Source organism: Brassica rapa, chromosome A04, assembly GCF_000309985.2.
Source record: "Brassica rapa cultivar Chiifu-401-42 chromosome A04, CAAS_Brap_v3.01, whole genome shotgun sequence".
NCBI classification, from domain to species: domain Eukaryota; kingdom Viridiplantae; phylum Streptophyta; class Magnoliopsida; order Brassicales; family Brassicaceae; genus Brassica; species Brassica rapa.
Window position 1 is genome coordinate 14119879 of NC_024798.2, and position 19292 is coordinate 14139170.

Here is a 19292-nt window from a genome sequence, read left to right on the forward strand (position 1 = left end):
TCTTCTCTGCCTCCGTAGATTTTGAGACAAGTGTTAACTTTATATGAATGTAACTTGTGAGAGAAATAAAAAAAGGATTAGATATCAGTCAATGAAAGAGGTTCTTGTGTTTTTTCTTATTACAGATATTTTGTAAACACGTTCTTTGCAATGAAATCAAAAGACCTTAAAACCGAATGAGAATTTTTGCACACCAAGTTTTTGATTTTCTTCAGTTCAACTTTCCAACTTAGCAGCAGCAGATGCATAGCTGACACTGCTGTCTCGCTTTGTCTGGCACTGGCTTGACTGCTCGTACCGCAGGAAATTAATCTTAATCTTGCTTGAGCAATGTTTTAGCATCTGAAATTAAAATAACAAACATTAAACATAAACAACAAATTTTAAGAATGTCAGCAGAGACCATAGCAAAAGAAAATGCTTACATGGAGAAAAACACTAATAGGGTGGCGTCCACAAATGGTGTTGTCAAACTCCAAAAGATACTTCTTGAAGGCATCTGGATCTCCCGTCTCTATTATATCCATACCCATCTTGTCCAGTGCCTCAATGGATTTGTGTATTGGACCATGACTCTTGTCATAATGCATATAATTAAACCTTGAGCCCCAGTGGCAAAAGTCAGAGGACACTGAGAAAAAGTTCTTGGGGTCATCCACATATTTAGCTAGCAATTCACCGTACATGGCTTCGCTTTCAGTACTCACTGATCCAACCAAGATCGGTACAACTTTCACATTGTGCCTGATACCAAGTTGTTAGACATTATTTATTAAGTTTTTTCACAAGAATCTAAAGACTGAGAGATGTGATTTACCCTTGAAATACTTTAGCCAAATAGGGCAAGTGCATTTCCATGCTATGCTCAGCTTCGTCTACTCGGAGATCCATCATTTCGAATTTCCCCATAGCTCTTATCTCCTTAATCACTGGTGGTGGAGAATACATATATAAGAACAAAAGCAAAAAAAAAAAAGAACATCTTTCCTCTTAGAGAAGCTACTTACTCTCCACATCAACGGGTAGATCTCCTATTGGGGTTTTGTAAACCGTTGCGGTGGAAAGAGCGCACCTTGGAGTATAGTAATGATGAGATGGACCCAGAAGAAATATCCTGGAACTGAAAACAAGACATAATGATACACTCTTGAATACATCAACAGTCTTCCAAGTAAAGATGTAATGAAAACAATGTAAGCGAGATTGGGTTACATGTTTGTGGGATCAATGTTTCCAAAGGCGTAAGCAGCTGCACGACCAGAGTAGGAATAACCTGCGTGTCTGAATCCCTTGGAAAAGTTAGGACAAGTAATAATCACACTTGGAGGAGGAAAAGAGAGAGAGAGAACTTATTACGGGGCAATGACGCCTCGGACATGAGGAGATTTGGTCAAACCAGCTGCTCTTAGCCATTCTTCAAGATCCGATGACAACTTTGTAGCTGAGCCGACAGATCAAGAAAGAAAGAAAAACAGTCAAAGCTTAATACTTTTGTATCCCAAACAACTTCATTAATTATCTAGAGATATCAAATCCTAAGCCCAGATACAAAAACATCAGATTAGTGTTTGCCTGAGATTCATTAACAGTTAAAAAAAAAAATCAAAACCTTCGCTTTCAGATAGTAAAAACAAAAAGATCAACACAAAACCTATAACCCTAATTCTCTGTCCTAAAATTAAGATGATAACTTAGAGGAAAGACAGAACTCACGATTGTCGGTATACCAAGAGCCTGCGTGCGATGCTTGTCTCACTTTCTCCATTCTCGCCAAGTGATTGAAGGATCGTAAGAAGATTCTTCTCTGCTTTTGTTTTTCTACTTTCTTTTCGCTCGCTCACTCTGGGAATAAGGAAACTCAGGACCATAAAACTTCGTGCCGTTTTATCGCAGCCTAAACTTCCTGCTGTTTTAATTGCTGCCCGGTAAGTTTCACGACGTCTTCAAAATAGGTATATGTTTTATTTTTTTGTAAATTTTTTAGCTTATTGACCCTTGTAAAATATATTAATTACTAGGTAAATGTTCCATTACTAGATGTGTTAAGCTGATCCAACTCGTTTCCGCCAGAAACAGAACTGTATAAAAATTTGCTCCTATTATATATAGGATACATATATACAAAATATCAACTAGTAGTTGACAAAAAAAAATATCAACTAGTATTAGGGAAATGCGTAAACACTATTACGTCTTTTTAACAGTGTTTATAGTATATATATATATATGAGTTTCGATTGCAACATTATTGTATATATAAGTATTCATAAAATTATTATCTTTTTTCAAAAAAAAAAAACATTATACAGTACAAATAGTAACAGAAAATCAGATAATTAGTAAAATATATTTAATTAAATAAAAGTCAGTTAAAATAACTTATTGAAAATGTATGCATGTAAAACGGTCTCTAAAAGATAATATTATGTATATAATTATATAATTTAGAAGGTAGGCCACCAACCAATTTGAAAACTTTAATAAGTAAGTATATGCCAAGCGATAACCAAAATTACTTTAATAAAAGATTCAGATTTTAGGAAAATAAAATGGCAATTCATATTTGCTGGATACACAGTGATGGTGATTGGTTGGGTTGTAATTGCATAAAATTTTATATAAAATTTAGTATGTAGGATATATTGATTTATTTGTATATGATGTAGATTATAAATTTATTGCTACAGCTAAAAATATTGTTTTAGAAAATAAAACTTTACAGACATTTTTTTTTATTTTTGGCTATTTAGAAACCAAAAACATAATTGATAATTTTAAAGCCAGTAGATAAAAATTAAAGATAAATATATAGCTCTTACATCCCACCTAGAACTGATCATCTCCAATGTTAATAACTCAGATATGTTGATAGATATCTTAGAGGATAATTACTATAGACTAAAAATTCAACAAAATAATCTGACACATATATTAACTAAAATCTAGATAATTATATGGCATTTTTATATTTCATTTAAGAAACATTTGAAGTCACCAATATACATTATTATTTGTTACTTGGATTGTACTAGTTACTTGTCTCGTACTTGCTTTGAAAAATTGATTATTTAACATTGTCAAATCAAGTACTAAATCATTAAATTTTACTACTTGTAAGTCCGGGTCAAGTATCAAGTATTCTAATTTTTCTAATACTTACCTTGATACTTGCCAAATTACTTATTACTTGTTAATTACTTGTTCTAGAAAATCTTTGTTATCTACTACAAAATACTTATTACTCGTTGTAAAGTAGTTAGTACTCATTAAAAGTCACTTATTACTCAATAAAAATATTTATTTTATGTATTTTTGTTTCAAGTAATTGCAAGTAATCAAGTATTCTAAAGATAAATATTTGATTTTGTTAAGTAACAAAGTCGAGTCAAATAACTTACAAGTACTAATGTTTTTCCGCGAGCACTTGATATAATGAGTACTTGATTCAAACAAGCCAAATACAAGTATCAAATCAAACCGAGTCAAGCCAAGTAGCAAGTGCTTTAGTTTAAAAGTAATTTATGACAAAATTACTTAGTTTTGTGATTCAATTTAAGTGATTTGAATAAACTCTTTTTGTCGTGAAAGGATGTTAAATTGAAAACTACTACATAACAAAAAGAGTAGAAGATTTTCTAACAAAGTGTGCTCGGTTAGAAGTTTGAGGTATGTCTTGGATTCTCACAGATAATTAAAACCTCATCTTGATTAGAAAAAATCGACAACAACAATAGAAACTAGACGAGCAATTTTAATGCAATGTAGAAAGTATACTATTTATCTCTCCGAGAGCATATAAGGTTTCATAATAGTTAGTTTTAAATTTGATTTCATTTGCATCTCTCACACCCACCAACCAAGACTTTCCTTTCTCGCTTTTTCATTCATCTCCGCCAACGCTTAATTACATGTCCGTTCATTTGGCCACGTCTCGCTGATATTCTCCCGATAAACTCAGCCGCAGCCTCGTCATATGCACGCGCCGCCATCTCCGCCGTTGGAAACATTCCAAGCCATCTCCTTAATTACTTTCAAACTTGGATCCCATATCTCCGCCGACCATTTACCTGATGGCTTTTGCCTTACTCCTTTGTATTTCTTGTCCTTTTTTGTCTCTTCGTCCCTCTGTTGGAAAGCGCAGCCGCAGCAACCAGTGATGCCGCAGAGAGGACAGGGACCAGCATCCGGAAGGGGAAGATCAGCTCCGCTGGTGATCTCGTTTGGTGATGACGTGTCCCTCCCGACGTTAGATATCACTTGTCAAATACGAAGAGGAAGAAGAAGGAGGTCGTAGTGCAACAGGGTTTTGATCATCAGAGGGAACGTTGTATGAATAATCCATTTTTTTGTAAAGAGTTGGAGAAAGATCGAGACCGAGAGGGTTTATATAGGGGATGCATGGAGACGTACGTTGCCATTTTAGCATTATTTTTTGACCAAACATATTTGCATGATTTTGTGACTTACAGTTAGAATAGTTACGATGATCTCATATTTGCTTATTCAATCCGGCTTTTACTATACACTGATTATGTGCCGCAAAAGCCAAAACTACACGAATCATGATTGTTCCACTTTCCACATTAGGCGGCCGTTTCTCTTTACAACAGAAACTTCGTATTCATATTATAGGACCCAAAAGCTACGTGGTCGCCGCGTCATTCTTGTAAAGGTGCACGTTGTCAATATGTGTTAAACACGCAGTGCGTAAAATTACTATTATTATTTTCTGGTTATACTTTTGACATTATGATTATACTCCGGATCCGGTATGTAAAGAGAGGAAAAAAAATCTATTTCAACCAGCACTTTACCCGTTTTTCCGTCACAAATTTTGTAGTGTTTCATATTTCATAATTAACTAAATAAAATTTTAAAAATACTACATAAATTTTATGTGTCGTGCCTTTTCTTTTTTGAATTTTATAGTAGTGCATATTTCATACTGAACTAAACAAACATACGACACAAACTCTCAGAATCGTGCTTATATATATTGACTGTCAAAGCTATTGGTCATCTAAAATTACGTCATTTTGGATAAATTCTGTAAAACTAAAAATTTTAAATACTGCTTGAACTTTCAGAAATATATGTATATATATATATATATATATATGCACCGTCAAATATGTTAGTCATCCATTAATTTATTAAAAAATATTTATGTAAAATTAACAATTAATTATTTGGGATGCTCGAACTCTCGCACATATAGACAAGTAAAAGCATATTAGCTTTTAGATCAAAGTAACTTTCTTGTATAAATAATATAAACATTAACTTATATATAAGTTTTGGTTTCAAATTATTATTGTTTTAGTTTTATCAAATAAATCTATTTTTAAAAAAATTTACATTAAAATGTTGTTTTATACATTTAAATTAATTATTATTAACTTTATAGTATTACTAAAAATTGAAATATATTGTAACATTTAGAATTTTGTGTTGTTTATGTATATAAAGCTACATTTAAAATACAATTAAATTTTGAAAATGATATTTCAATTTTTAATAATATTAATAAAGTAATAATTTAAGAATAATTTTCATGTTTACCACTTTCTTGGTACATGTTTACTACCATTAAAGAGACATTTTCAAAATATTTTCTTCATTAAGTGGCAGTTCGAACATGAAGAAACGAGCGGTTGGGTCTTCTCAGTTCGATCGATGCAAGCTCAGGCAGCTGAGGATCCATCTTTTTTATTTTACAAAACTGGTCCCTGCTAAAGTTAGCATTGTTATAGTCTGATTTATCTGGATACTTTACATTATAGCTTGTCTTTAATTTATATTTACCAGCTTTTTTGATCAGTTGATGGTTGTTATTTTGTATCAATTCGGATAAACAAAAAATTAACTCTCTAATAAATCATAAAACATATGTTAGATTTATATGTTCGGCTAAACATAAATTATCTCATTAACAAATCACAAATCCCCTATATATTAATTGAAGATCATTTAAAAAGTTGTAACCTTAAATTTGTACTAATTAAAAAAAGATCATGCCTAAATGTCACTTAATTAAGATGTCAATTTAGCTTACGTGGCAGCTTAAGAATCAATTGAAAAAAATATTGGTCCAAAATCTAATTATTAGAGAACATTGTATTAACCCAAAATATAAGAAGCGTGTATTCGTTCCTTAAATAAAAGCTACGAAATTACCAAATAAGATTAAAAATATATGAAAATTAATGATTATGAATAATAAAAAATTGATAACAATTTTTTCATCCTTCCTCATTTTTGTTTAATTTTATATTATTAAAAAAAATTAAACAATCAAATTAAACAGATCTGAACCGAACATAAAATCCCGAACAGACCCGAAAACAAACCTGAACGTCCACCCCTAATCCTACTAGGTTAAGATCTCCGCTTTGCGCGGGACGAATATTATATATACTATTTTTATGTAATATATGTTCTTTTACATATTTATAAAATAATAAATATATATTGAATAATTAAAAAGTCAGTAATTATTACATATATAATTAAATTGGCGTGAACACATAAATAAATTTCATTAATCCAAACAATTACTTTTTCTATTTTCTATTTTATATAATTAAATTTAAATGACGTTAACATATATATAGTATGTATTTTTAGTATTCTTTCTACTCATATGGTCATTTTATCATTTGTATTTTTTTATAACAAAAACTTTAAATAACTGATAACAAAATTTTCATTGTGTTATTGATAGTTTTAGTAATTTAAAAGAAATCAAACCTAAGTTTAAAATTTAAATATTAAGTTGTCAATATTTGTTCAAAGCAAATTTCAAAATTAAAATATCTATATCTTTTACACTTAATATTTATTAAATGAGACTTCTTACTTATATGATTTTGTAATCATTTATATTTTATCATAACAAAAACCTTTAAACCATGGATCGCAAAAATTTGAATGTGAGATTTTTAACAGTTTTAGTAATTTATATTCGTTTAAAAAAATCAAAATATAGCATATACAGAAAAATTTAAATTTTTATTATATGGTTAATGTAGTTGTTTAATTTATTTTATTAATTTAAAGTAAACAACTATGATAGAAAATACACTAATGTTTATCAAATATTTATTATTCAAAATCATTAATTTTTATATATACTTTAGCCACATTAAGCAGTTATGTAATTTTTATTTAAGGAAATAATGAAAAACTTTAATAACGAATTTATGATTAGTTTAATAAAAAGCTTATTATATATTTAGATGAACCAACATATTTTTATAAGGATTCTAAGACTCACTATGGTGATGATACATGGCTACCTCAAATGTTGTAATGTTTCTCTTTTAATATATAGGGGATATGTGTCATCATAGGTTACAAAAATATGTGTTATCATATCCCCAAAACTCTAATCCTTAACTCTAAACCCTAAGTCTAGATTAGTTAACCCTAACCCTTTAATAAAAGTTATTTTGGTCATTTTCTTCATTGAAAACTATTTTTGTGACAAAAGGTTAAAAAGGGATATCCTAGGGAATTTCTCTATAAATAATCACATAAATTATATTTTTAAATTTGAATGTGAAATATAAAAGGGGTTTTTGCAAAATTGACCTACAACTTAAAGTCAAACACAAAACTAACCTCCCTTTTTTTTGAAAATTGGTTTTGCCCTATTCACCCCACAAGTTCATATAATTTACGAAAATGCCATCAAATTTTTTTTTTTTTTTTTTTCGAAAATGACATTTTTACTCTCTCACCCTCATCATCTTCAAGTAATTACAAGATTGCCATTGTCATCAATACCACAACCACCATGAACAACCAATTTGAAGCTCTTAATGCTCCCAAAATCGATTTACCCTTCTTCTTTTTCCATTCTTGTGAACTAAACACAACATATCTCTCACTTTCTCTCCACAATGAGCTAAAAAAACCCAAGATTTTGATTCTAAAATTTTTATGGTTCATAAAGTCATAGAAGCTAACGATTATGGGTGGGTGACTTTCGTTTGTGATTCTGTGTGCTTGGAGAAGCCTTATGTATGCTAAGGAACTTATCTCACCAATTTAAGGTATGAAATCGAGTTTTTTTCCAGATCTGTTCGTCAGACGACTTACTTGGGAAGTCGTCTCGCTGTAGACGACTTACCTTTCAGTCGTCTGGCTGTAGACGACTTACCTGGAAGTCGTCTGGTCAACGCAGAGGTTATTTTTGCAATTGACTTTGAAATCTGTAACCTGAGACGACTGAAAGTTAAGTCGTCTACTATTGTTTGGTTTCAAAAAAAATTCCAAAGAACCTAGACGACTTACATTTCAGTCGTCATAGGTTAGTTTTGCATTTGACTGGATAATTTCAGAAGTTTGACTTCCCCAGACGACTTACATTTCAGTCGTCTGGCGAAAATTAAAATAATAATATTTTTTTTAAAGTAAACGACTTACAATTAAGTAGTCATAGGTTAGTTTTGCAATTGAAAAAAAAAACTTCAAGATTTAATTATACACAGACGACTTATAATTCAGTCGTCCACCAGACGACTTAATTGTAAGTCGTCCAGGACTTTTTTCCGAGATTCTGGTCAAACCTCGTAAATCCTGGACGACTTACATTTCAGTCGTCTCGTGGACGACTGAATTATAAGTCGTCTGTATATAATTAAATCTTGAAGTTTTTTTTTCAATTGCAAAACTAACCTATGACGACTTAACTGTAAGTCGTCTACTTTTAAAAAAATATTATTATTTTAATTTTCACTAGACGACTGAAATGTAAGTCGTCCAAAAAGTCAAACTTCTGAAATAATCCAGTCAAATGCAAAACTAACCTCTGACGACTGAAATGTAAGTCGTCTAGCTTTTTTGGAGTTTTTTTTTTAACCAAACAATAGTAGACGACTTAACTTTCAGTCGTCCGAAATAACAGATTTCAAAGTCAATTGCAAAAATAACCTCTGCGTTGACCAGACGACATATAGTTTAGTCGTCTAGACAACTTAGATTGAAGTCGTCCGCGTCAGTCTTTAATAAACTTTCGTTTTCTTTGTTCTAAGTTTGCTAATGTGTTATATTTTGACTTTTTCAGATGATGCGTCAGTTACATGCAGTGTATGGAGAATGGTTGTTGAAAGATGGATGTTGGAATTTTGTGGTTGATCATTTCAAAGGAGCGAGAATGTTATTTTTGAATGAAAGTTCGACACATGCTGATCTTGTTGCAATGGCTCAAGAAGATTATAACCTGGACATGAACACAGAGTCTGTGGAGCTAACCTACTCATTACAACAGATGGCTCCAGACCTTCCTCCTATTCATGTTACAAGTGATAGACAAGTTCGGAACTTGCTCGAGATAACTAAAACGCATGAAGTACGTCTTTGTGTATCAAGCTTTAGCAAGATGAGAACGGTTTCAGAGGAAAGGGATGAAGATCATGTGGGGGATGAAGCTGAGGAGGGGGATGAAGCTGAGGTGGGGGATGAAGCTGATGTGAGCGATGAAGATGAAGAGGGGGATGAAGCTGAGGAGGGGGATGAAGCTGAGGAGGGGCATGAAGCTGAAGAGGGGGATGAAGCTGAGGATCATGATGGGGAGGAGGATGCTGACATCCCTGTTGTTGCTGATGCTGAGGATTATAGTGAGTATGGAAAGGTTAAAGATGAGGATGAGGAAGAAGATGATGAAATCTGTTTTGATGATTACAAAGGGGCATATGGTTGTGAAGGAGAAGGATCATCTGCAGACAGAATCTATGTCAACCAGAGTTTTGCTAGTAAGGATGCACTGCTTTCAGAGTTGCGGTTGACAGCGGTGAGGCGTAGGTTCTCCTTCAGAATATTCAAGTCAACGAAAACTCTGTTTGTGGCAACATGTCGTGTTAGTGGTTGTCAATGGAAGGTCCGAGCAAGTGTGAAACATGGGACTAAAACGTTTTGGGTAACCAAGTATTTGGCAACTCATACATGTTCCATCCCAGACAGAATCGCTCAGCGGAAACGTTGTACTCCGAAGTACATTGGTCGACTTTTCATAGATCGAGTTGGAATCATTGATGGGTTGAATCCGCAGCATATCAAAGATGCAATGAAGAACATGTTTGGCATGACACTTGATTACACCACTTCATACAGAGCATTGTTATATGCGCAAGAAATGGTGAGAGGATCAGCGGAAGACGGGTATGAGCGACTGCCTTCATATTTGGAGCAAATCAAGGCAGCAAATCCGGGTTCTATCACAGCTATAGAACTTGATTCTCTGAATAGATTTAAGTATCTATTTCTTGCTTTTGGAGCTTCAATCAGAGGATTTAAGTATCAGAGAAGGGTCATTGTGGTAGATGGGACTCACCTAAGTGGGAAGTATGGGGGTACTATGTTGGTTGCAGCCGCACAAGACGGTAATTTTCAGATATATCCATTGGCTTTTGGGATCGTAGATGGTGAGAATGATGAATCTTGGGAATGGTTTTTCACAAAATTGGCGAGCTGTGTATCTGATGAGTATCCTCTGGTGATAGTCTCCGACAGGCACGCCTCCATTATAAATGCGTGTGAAAAGGTGTTTCCTTGGGCAACCCGAGGAATATGTTATTATCACCTTCAAGAGAATATTGTCAAAAAGTATAAAGGGAAGCATCTCTTGTACTTGGTGAAAGGTGCTGCTTATGCTCATACACTTTACGATTTTGATCGGTACATGGATGAGATACGGAGTGCAAATCCGGATCTTGCTGAGTATCTGGAGGAAGCCGATGTGACCCTATGGTCTAGGGTTCATTGTCAGGGAGACAGGTACAACTTAAAAACGAGCAATATCGCTGAATCAATTAACTCCGCACTGAAGCGAGCAAGAGGATTTCCTATTCAGTTCCTGCTGGAGTTCATAAGGGAGAAGCTAGGAAGGTGGTACTGGAAAAGGAGAGGAGATGCTTTGAGTCTTACAACTCAACATAGTCGGGGTGTTGAACACTTGCTTGCTGTCCGAGAGGAGAACGCGTATACTCTGAGAGTCCAACAAATTGATGGATGGAAGTTCTTTGTGAAAGGTGGCAATAGGGACTGTAATGTTGATCTGGAACTTCAAAAGTGTGATTGTGGTGTCTATCAAGTCGAGAAAATACCTTGCTCTCATGCTATAGCAGCTGGAACAGCAGCTGGTGTGCATATCTCCACACTTGTGTGGCCGGTCTACTCAAAGGATACTTTGTTTGCAGGATACTCAGAGAATATATATCCTTGTGTTGGACAACTTGTTGAGGCACGCACATGCTTTCCTCCGGAAGTAAAGCGTGGTCCGGGGAGACAGAAGAAATCAAGATGGCAATCTTGGTTGGAGCTATCCAGGATGAGAGGACGCAAACCCCGGAAGCAACACAGGGTTTATAGGTGCTCAGTCTGCAAAGAAACTGGCCATAAGCGTCCACAATGTAAGAACTGACGTGGAAGACCTTTAAGTAAGTCGTCCAGAAGACCTTTAAGTAAGTCGTCCAACGTCTTAACTAGAATTTTCTTCTGGTAAGTCGTCCAGAAGACCTTCTGGTTAGTCGTCCAACGTCTTAATTAGAATTTTCTTCTGGTAAGTCGTCCAGAAGACCTTTAAGTAAGTCGTCCAATGATTTTCTATGTTTTATGAACTTCTCTGTAGTCGTCCAGAAGACCTTTAAGTAAGTCGTCCAATGATTTTCTATGTTTTATGAACTTCTCTGTAGTCGTCCAGAAGACCTTTAAGTAAGTCGTCCAATGATTTTCTATGTTTTATGAACTTCTCTGTAGTCGTCCAGAAGACCTTTAAGTAAGTCGTCCAATGATTTTCTATGTTTTATGAACTTCTCTGTAGACTCTATGTTATGAATTTATATGTTTTATGAACTTTTCTTTGTAGACCTTCTATGTTAAGCATTACATATTCCGAAACTAATTCCAACAGTGCAATTTAAAAAATACAAGTTAAACATTACATATTCCGAAAGGTTACTGCACTACCAAACTAATTTCCTACGGAATTCTAGTTTGGTGTGAGGATAGGTTACAAAAAACATCATCCTATCCTGACCCTGTTAACATCCCCTAATCTACCTAACAACAGTACACAAAAGCATCAAGTTCAAATACAAGCAATAACACATCCAATATCTAATCATACGTTGCCAGGTTCTCATCATTGTCTTGGTTTTCCCATTCATGGCACTTAGGAAGCTCTCGAAATATATCCAGCGCCATCTTCTCCCTGATGGTCTTCCCGTGTTTTTTGTCAAACGCGGTGGGAAATTCTATCCCAAGAGCATGACATTCGATGTACTTCAGAGTGAAAACCCCACAATCACCAGCTCGGCACTGAGGTACTCCAACGGTTTGTCTCGCATATGTGTATGGCTCCAATGTGTATTGAACCTTTTGTTCGTCAGAGAGCGCGCACTCAACAAGCAGATAAGGGACCATTGTGACAAAAGGCTCCATTACCTCATCGAGTTCTGCAGGCCTAATATGAGAGACAATGCTGTCCCAGACGACGATGTGCCTCTTAGGGATCGATATCCATATAGCAATCCAATGCTCGTTCTTGAAGTTCACAGGTGCATAGATATCATCCACATCCACCCCCCAAACCTTCTTAGATTGGCAAAAAGAAGGTATCAAGCCTGCATGATAATTCCACGCCCCACCAGGGAGTCTTCTTCCTAAACCGTTGGCATCAGGAGCGTCGCTCTTAAAATCAGGGTAGGAGGCCCTCCACTGCCGAGAAAAGACATGATCAAGAAAGCACATTCTGTCGCTCCTGAAATGTTCTGGATGGTTTTGGTACCGTTGCCTCAGTATATTAATAAAAGCATCCATTTGCTGCATATAAAACAATACAAGTCAAAAAAACTTACAAACGACTTACAGACGACTTAGAGACGACATACAGACGACTTACGTAAGATAACTACCAGACGACTCACAGACGACTTAGAGATGACTTAGAGACGACTTAGAGACGACTTAGAGACGACTTACAGACGACTTACGTAAGATAACTACCAGACGACTTAGAGACGACTTAGAGACGACTTAGAGACGACTTAGAGACGACTTACAGACGACTTACGTAAGATAACTACCAGACGACTCACAGACGACTTAGAGACGACTTAGAGACGACTTACAGACGACTTACGTAAGATAACTACCAGACGACTTATAGACGACTCATAGACGACTGACAGACAACTCACAGACGACTCACAGACGACTTATACAAATCAGAAAAGTACCAGATAACTACCAGACGACTTATATAAGAGTAAGAAAATAGCAGAAGACTTACATGGTCGGTTAGCCATTCTAAGGGGGTTCGGAGGACCTGATAGAATCGACTTCGACATCTACGTGGTTTTTTTTTCAGAGGCAGTTTATAAGAACTGCAAACACAAAATGTAAATAATCAAATGGAAGCTTTTTTTAATCAAATATAAGTAAGCATATTTTTAACAGCAACTTACGGATCTTTTTGCACCCATGCAGTGAGCTCCTTCGACTTCATCTTGTCAATGGGTGCAAAAGGATCATAGCCTCCGCCAACCTGTTTGTTTGGAATGATCTGTTTGGCAGTGCTGTTTCCCTTAAAAGGAGTTTGCTGTGTGGGAGCAAGCTTCCTTTCTCGCACACTTTTTTTACGGAGATTCACCAAAGCAGTCTCCTTCTTTGTCTGCCTTCTAGCTTCTTCAACGAGTAAATCTGAAGCGGTCGAAACTTGTTTGTCCAATATAAGAAGGCTAGGATCTTCACTCGGTAAGTCGTCTGCAGGACTCACAAGACAGAGCTCTCTCGAGGAACTCGGTTCTGTAGTAAGACTCGGTTCTTTGGCTTCCTTCTGTCCTGCTTTCGCCCCATTCACACTTTCACTCTGCAATTTCGAGTTCACAGTGTGTTTAAAAACTATTAACAAAAGATCAAATTCACACTAGAAACAAAGCACACATGTTCAGAATCAAGGCATACAGTGGTTCATCAAAGCACACTAGAAACAAAGCACACATGTTCATCAAAGCACACAAGAAACAAATCACATCAGTCCTGACTCTTCCTAACACATTGCCTAGTGACTCTCTTCTCTGCAATTTTGGGAGAGGTTTTGGTACTAACCCCGGGTTCGTCAACAGGTTTTGGTGGATTTGAAGTGGTTGTAAGTTGACGATCATCAGATGAACCCCCTCTGTTGGTGATTCCCACCTTCTTCTCCACAGCTTCAATCCTATCCGCCAGTAACTTGAGCTCCTTAAGACACGTCCCAAAGCCAAGATTAATGGCATCAGATATGTCCTTCAAGGTCTTTTCAATCTGCTGACCTTCACTACCCGCCGCAGGTTTCTCAGCAGAAACAGAAGACCCTTTACGAGCTTTCTTCCGAGGTCTGCTACTTTCTTCTTTCACAACACTCTCTGACTTCACGGGACTCACTTCATTCTTCACTGGAATCACTTCCATCTTCACAACCTTGCGAGTACCGGTGACTGGCCAGCATTCCATGGTCCACTCCCATCCAGGATCATTAAACATGACTTTAATTATGTTATCCGCGGCAGGGTCATCTACGTCTCCGTCCCATTTTGGAAACATTTCATCAAAATCCTTCTGAACGAAGTTCTTCACGATAGTCTGCAATAAATAAAAGATATAAACTTAGTTAAGTCGTCTGAGAAGTATTTTGTTCACAGACGACTTAAAGTTAAGTCGTCTGAGAAGTATTTTGATCACAGACGACTTAAAGTTAAGTCGTCTGAAAGTCTTCCAACAAAAAGACCACTCAGACGACTTATAAGTAAGTCGTCTGAGTGGTCTTTTGTTGGATGACTTCCACACGACTTAACTTTAAGTCGTCTGAGAAGTCTTAGGAGTGAAGTTAAGTACCTGTTTATTGATAGCAGCCTTAAAAAATTTGCGTTGTCTTTTGCCACCCTTGTAAGCCAGCAACAGTGGAGACGGTCTGTTTGGTACGGGAGACCCATAATTAGCACCCAATTCTGGCAGAGCATAGTACGCCCACACTTGGAGCACTTGTATGAACCCATCAACAGTGTAACCAGTTTGCGTCAAGTCTTTTGCCTTCAGAGAATCCATCAGCACCTTAAACGCCACTCTCCCCCATGGATAATTCTCAAATTTTTCTAAATCCATCACTAGCCTTGCAAGACTAGCTGATGTAGCGGATGAGAACTTTTTCCCTTCGATGTACCCTGCGTAGATGGCAAGGTATCCCAGCCGCATGCGATCATCCCGAGACCACTCGTCGCAGTTGTAAAATGCTTCTGTTATCTGATCAATACTTGGCCCAGTATCGATATCAACACCCATCTTCTCCCAGAAAGCAGCCATCTCCGTCGTAACCTCACACCTTGGATTTTCCAGGTCCTTGATGTAATCGCAGTTCAGCCCAGTGAGGTATTCAAACTCTATCAGTGAAAACCTCACAGGTTGTGAAACGACAAGACTCCAGAGCTCAAACTTCTTCTTGATGTCTAGCTGGAAAGAGAGCATAAAATGTACCAGCCTTGAAGTCCAACCAAAGTCAAGCTCCTTGAATTTGATGAACACTCCTAACTTCGACGCCTTCAGATCCTCATATTCGTCAGCTGTGAGACAATCACATAGAGCTTTAAACAACTTCGTGTCATCAGAATGATACGAAATGCTCCTGATTGCATCAGGCTCTTCTCCTAATGTAAACATCCTCGGCGGGAATTCTGGTAAATCCATTTAAAGGCCTGCAAATAATCACAAACAACCATCTCAAACACATAGGTTGCGCACTATGCTAAATGCTATAGAAGACTTCCAGACGACTTCCAGGAAGTGAGAAGACTACTCAGACGACTTCCAGGAAGTGAGAAGACTACTTGGACGACTTCCAGGAAGTCTTCTACTATGTCTTACTCTCTGGACGACTTACATGTAAGTCGTCCAGAGAGTAAGACATAGTAGAAGACTTTCCTGGAAGTCGTCCAAGTAGTCTTCTCACTTCCTGGAAGTCGTCTGAGTAGTCTTCTCACTTCCTGGAAGTCGTCTGGGTAATCTTTCAGCAAAAGACTACAACAATCTCAAAATCTTTTAAACAAAAGACGAATGACTTACAGTTGGAGAATATATTGTCCGAGAAGATATGGTCGGAGAAGATGTGGCCCCAAGCCGTTACAGATCTGCAAATCGAAGGGAAAAGAAGAATCAATACTAAAATATTTAGGGTTTTTCCGGCGGCTAAACGCCTTAATACATGAGAAATAACATACCGGCGGCGGAGTTTGGCAAACGAGATTTCAGATCTGAAAAAAAGAAGCGGACGGTCAGTTTAAACTACGAAAATACTCTACGGCATGAAGGAGAAACGAGATTCGTCGTAATCGGAGAGATTACCGGCGAAGATAACGGCGGAACACGACCACGGTAGGGTTTTCGTCTTATCGCCTTCGAAATCGCCGTTGGAGAGAAACGGCGCTAGGGTTTCGTAAAATTGTGAAACAGTGAAAAAAATAGCTTTTATATGTCCGGTAAATGATCCGGTTAGGTTAAAACGTACATTGGTAAAATTAAAGGTTCGGTACGATGTGGACGACTGAAATATACGTCGTCCGTGTAAATTATTCAACAGACGACCGAAATATAAGTCGTCCACACCCTAAACATAACCCCTAAACTTATTTATCTAATTAAACACTTCATAAAATCAAATCAAACTTGAAAAGTGTTTACTATACACAGAAATAAACACATATTGGTGAAAACTAATTTTTGAAAAAAACATTTTAGTTTTCCAAGATCTAACCCTAACAATACATACAATACTACAACATATGTTTGCCAAACTCCTAAACCAAAGAATATAATGATACACTACTTCCACTCATCTATCTTCAAAACAAATCAATTTTATCATATCTTAATTTATATCACTTAAAACTGTTTATAATTACTTGATTTTTATTTTTCACGCATCAAAATATTTTTTACAAGATTTATAAATTATTTTTAAAATAAGCTGGTACCAGACGACTGAAGTTTCAGTCGTCTAGACGACTGAAGTTTCAGTCGTCTAGAAGACTGAAGTTTCAGTCGTCTAGACGACTTCCAACAATTCAGACGACTCAGACGATTTACTGGGGCTATATTCGTAAAAATGGCTTCTGTTTTTTTGTTTGGTCACAAGGGACTGAGCTGTAATTTCACTAGGCTTTTAGGTTAGTTTTGCATTTGATTCAAGTTTGGGTATAGGTTTGGGATTAAAATCAAGTTGTGGGTTAGTTTTGGCAAAAACCCCAATATAAAAACCATAATTTAAGTTGGTGTTTGAATTTGGGCTTTGTATTATATTTTTCTTATATATATTGAAAACATTTTTATAATGCTTATTGGAAAATATGTTAGCAAATATCAATTTTTGAATATATGTATATTTTTGAATTAATTTTTGATATAGATCAATTTTAGATTATTATTTTGATTTGAATATGTATATCAAGTAACATAAGCCAATTACTTTTTAAAATAATGTAATGGACTTCCAATTTTTTAATAGCATAAGCCCATTACTTTTTTTCCGAACTTACTATTATTCATGTTTCTAAATGACACTATTTTTTTAACTGCTATCTATATTGCCAAACAAAAGCTTAAAGTACTTCTACTTTAATAAGATAGATATTTTGAAATATTTCTTACATTTTTAAACTTATTCCTTAAACAATATAAATAAGAAAAACAAATTAATATTGTCATATGAATAAATTTTGACTTTTCTAATATCATTTTTTTCACTATTTCGAATAGTAAAAAAATACATGAAAGTACAAAAAATATAAATCTAATAGTTTTTTCAGTTTTATGTACAATTTAAAAGTATATAAAATTAATTTTAGAAATATTATCAGTTTTTTCTGGGTTTTTAATAGGCAACCATGGTTAGGTCACAGGTTAACGATGTTTTTTTAGATTTTATAGGGTTTTATCAAATTTTTAATTAATGAAATTTTAATTAAATTTGAATCAGATTATATACCGATCACTGGGTTTACCACTTTAACTGCGGATCCAGCTCGTATATGAAAACAATGAATATCTATTTTTTATGTAAATCAAAATTTTAAAAGCATACTTAATACCAACTAGCATTTTTATCCATAAATCAAACCCGCGCTTTTGAAAGCACGGTCAAAATCTAGTTGTCATTAAAAAAAAATCTCCTCCACTTTATGGTGAAAAAGAAAAGTTGGGTTTGGTGTATAAGACCAAGTCATTCTCTTCTTTCTTGCATACATGCTAACAAAAACAAAACTATTTTTTGTATTTTTTTTTCTTTATTTTTTTTTCGAGTCTGAGACTATATACAAAACTTGTTTTGTCAGGCTTATGATAGATTGATGTAAATCAGAAGACTTTTTACAGTTGTATTCTTGGATTCATTAGTTATAGAATCGTTAGATTACGGGACATACTTTGAATTAAGAAAAGAGATAATATCTCAACTCTTCAATTATATCATCCTTTCCTTACTCTCTGGTTTAATCTTTTCATTTTTATTCTTTACAATATTCAATTATGTTTAGTTTATGTATTGCAGTTCTATCAGTAATCAATACCTTAAGACGGGTGTTTGCAGCCTTAGATTCACTTAATTTTTTCTTGATTCCAGATTCCTCTTTTGTTAAAAGTTTGAATCTCTGTCTTCTTTTCTTCCTTCAACCTAACAAGCTCTTCCTTGTTTGCATGCAGTTGGTGCCATAGAGCGGCCCTGTCAATGTTCGCATGCTCTACAGCCTTCTTCAGAATGGCTAAAACAGGTCTCACAACCTCTCACTCCTGAAAAATCAGAATATCAAGAATCCGCATCTCTAAGTCTAACTCTCGGTTGCTACTCGTAAGCTGGTGAATATATCTACAGGTCTCCTCAGTATTTGAACCCTAAAGGTTTGGTGTGAGAGAGAGAGAGAGTTGAACCCAAGTTTTAGGGTGTCAAAGTGCAATTTAAACCAAAAATGATAGATATTTTTCAATGTTTCTACCTACAATCTATTATCCCTTATATATTAAAAAAGAAGTATTGTGATAAATGCATTCAAACTATAATAGATACGTGTCAGTCTCACAATGATATCATTGATAATAAGTATGTTCACGGGTTCACACTATATCCATAAATGTGCTCACACTATGTACTTTGCGTTTTTTTAATATAAAACTCACATACATGGTTCCAATAAAATTCTAGATTTTTCGGTTCGAATAAAAATAGATAACGAATCAAAAGCCAAACTATATATATATTATTTTTTTGT

General features: G+C 35.2%; 3 protein-coding genes across 3 annotated transcripts; 1 reads left to right on the forward strand and 2 right to left on the reverse strand.

Moving 5' to 3' along the window:
- Nucleotides 1–54: 54 nt before the first annotated feature.
- Nucleotides 55–1934, reverse strand: LOC103864621 (protein MEMO1). Its single transcript, XM_009142387.2, has 7 exons — nt 1714–1934; nt 1357–1441; nt 1213–1281; nt 1008–1120; nt 818–929; nt 426–744; nt 55–342 (listed from the first exon to the last, which is right to left on the reverse strand). The coding sequence occupies exons 1-7, from the start codon at nt 1763–1765 to the stop codon at nt 217–219; spliced, it is 876 nt and encodes a 291-aa protein (XP_009140635.1). The 5' UTR covers nt 1766–1934; the 3' UTR covers nt 55–216.
- A 7139-nt stretch (nt 1935–9073) lies between these two features.
- Nucleotides 9074–11425, forward strand: LOC117133359. Its single transcript, XM_033289377.1, has 2 exons — nt 9074–9421; nt 9515–11425. Exons 1-2 carry the CDS (start codon nt 9074–9076, stop codon nt 11423–11425), a joined length of 2259 nt encoding a protein of 752 aa, XP_033145268.1.
- Nucleotides 11426–12100: 675 nt separating this feature from the next.
- On the reverse strand, nt 12101–16738 carry LOC117133360. The gene is made up of 5 exons (XM_033289378.1): nt 14878–16738; nt 14041–14625; nt 13470–13930; nt 13295–13388; nt 12101–12825 (listed from the first exon to the last, which is right to left on the reverse strand). Exons 1-5 carry the CDS (start codon nt 15721–15723, stop codon nt 12121–12123), a joined length of 2691 nt encoding a protein of 896 aa, XP_033145269.1. The 5' UTR covers nt 15724–16738; the 3' UTR covers nt 12101–12120.
- Between the last annotated feature and the right edge of the window lie 2554 nt (nt 16739–19292).

What these genes read in the sequence shown, in the direction of transcription:
- LOC103864621 (XM_009142387.2), bottom strand. Translation starts at nt 1,765, where the DNA reads ATGGAGAAAGTGAGACAAGCATCGCACGCAGGCTCTTGGTATACCGAC. An exon ending in TCTACCCGTTGATGTGGAGA is followed by an intron (nt 930 to 1,007) that starts GTAAGTAGCTTC and finishes CTCCACCACCAG; the next exon opens with TGATTAAGGAGATAAGAGCT. An exon ending in CTATTAGTGTTTTTCTCCAT is followed by an intron (nt 343 to 425) that starts GTAAGCATTTTC and finishes TTTTAATTTCAG; the next exon opens with ATGCTAAAACATTGCTCAAG.
- LOC117133360 (XM_033289378.1), bottom strand. Translation starts at nt 15,723, where the DNA reads ATGGATTTACCAGAATTCCCGCCGAGGATGTTTACATTAGGAGAAGAG. An exon ending in GTGTTAGGAAGAGTCAGGAC is followed by an intron (nt 13,931 to 14,040) that starts TGATGTGATTTG and finishes CTTTGTTTCTAG; the next exon opens with TGTGAATTTGATCTTTTGTT. An exon ending in TAGAATGGCTAACCGACCAT is followed by an intron (nt 12,826 to 13,294) that starts GTAAGTCTTCTG and finishes TTTTATATGCAG; the next exon opens with CAAATGGATGCTTTTATTAA.
- LOC117133359 (XM_033289377.1), top strand. Translation starts at nt 9,074, where the DNA reads ATGCGTCAGTTACATGCAGTGTATGGAGAATGGTTGTTGAAAGATGGA. An exon ending in AGGAAAGGGATGAAGATCAT is followed by an intron (nt 9,422 to 9,514) that starts GTGGGGGATGAA and finishes GAAGCTGAGGAG; the next exon opens with GGGGATGAAGCTGAGGAGGG.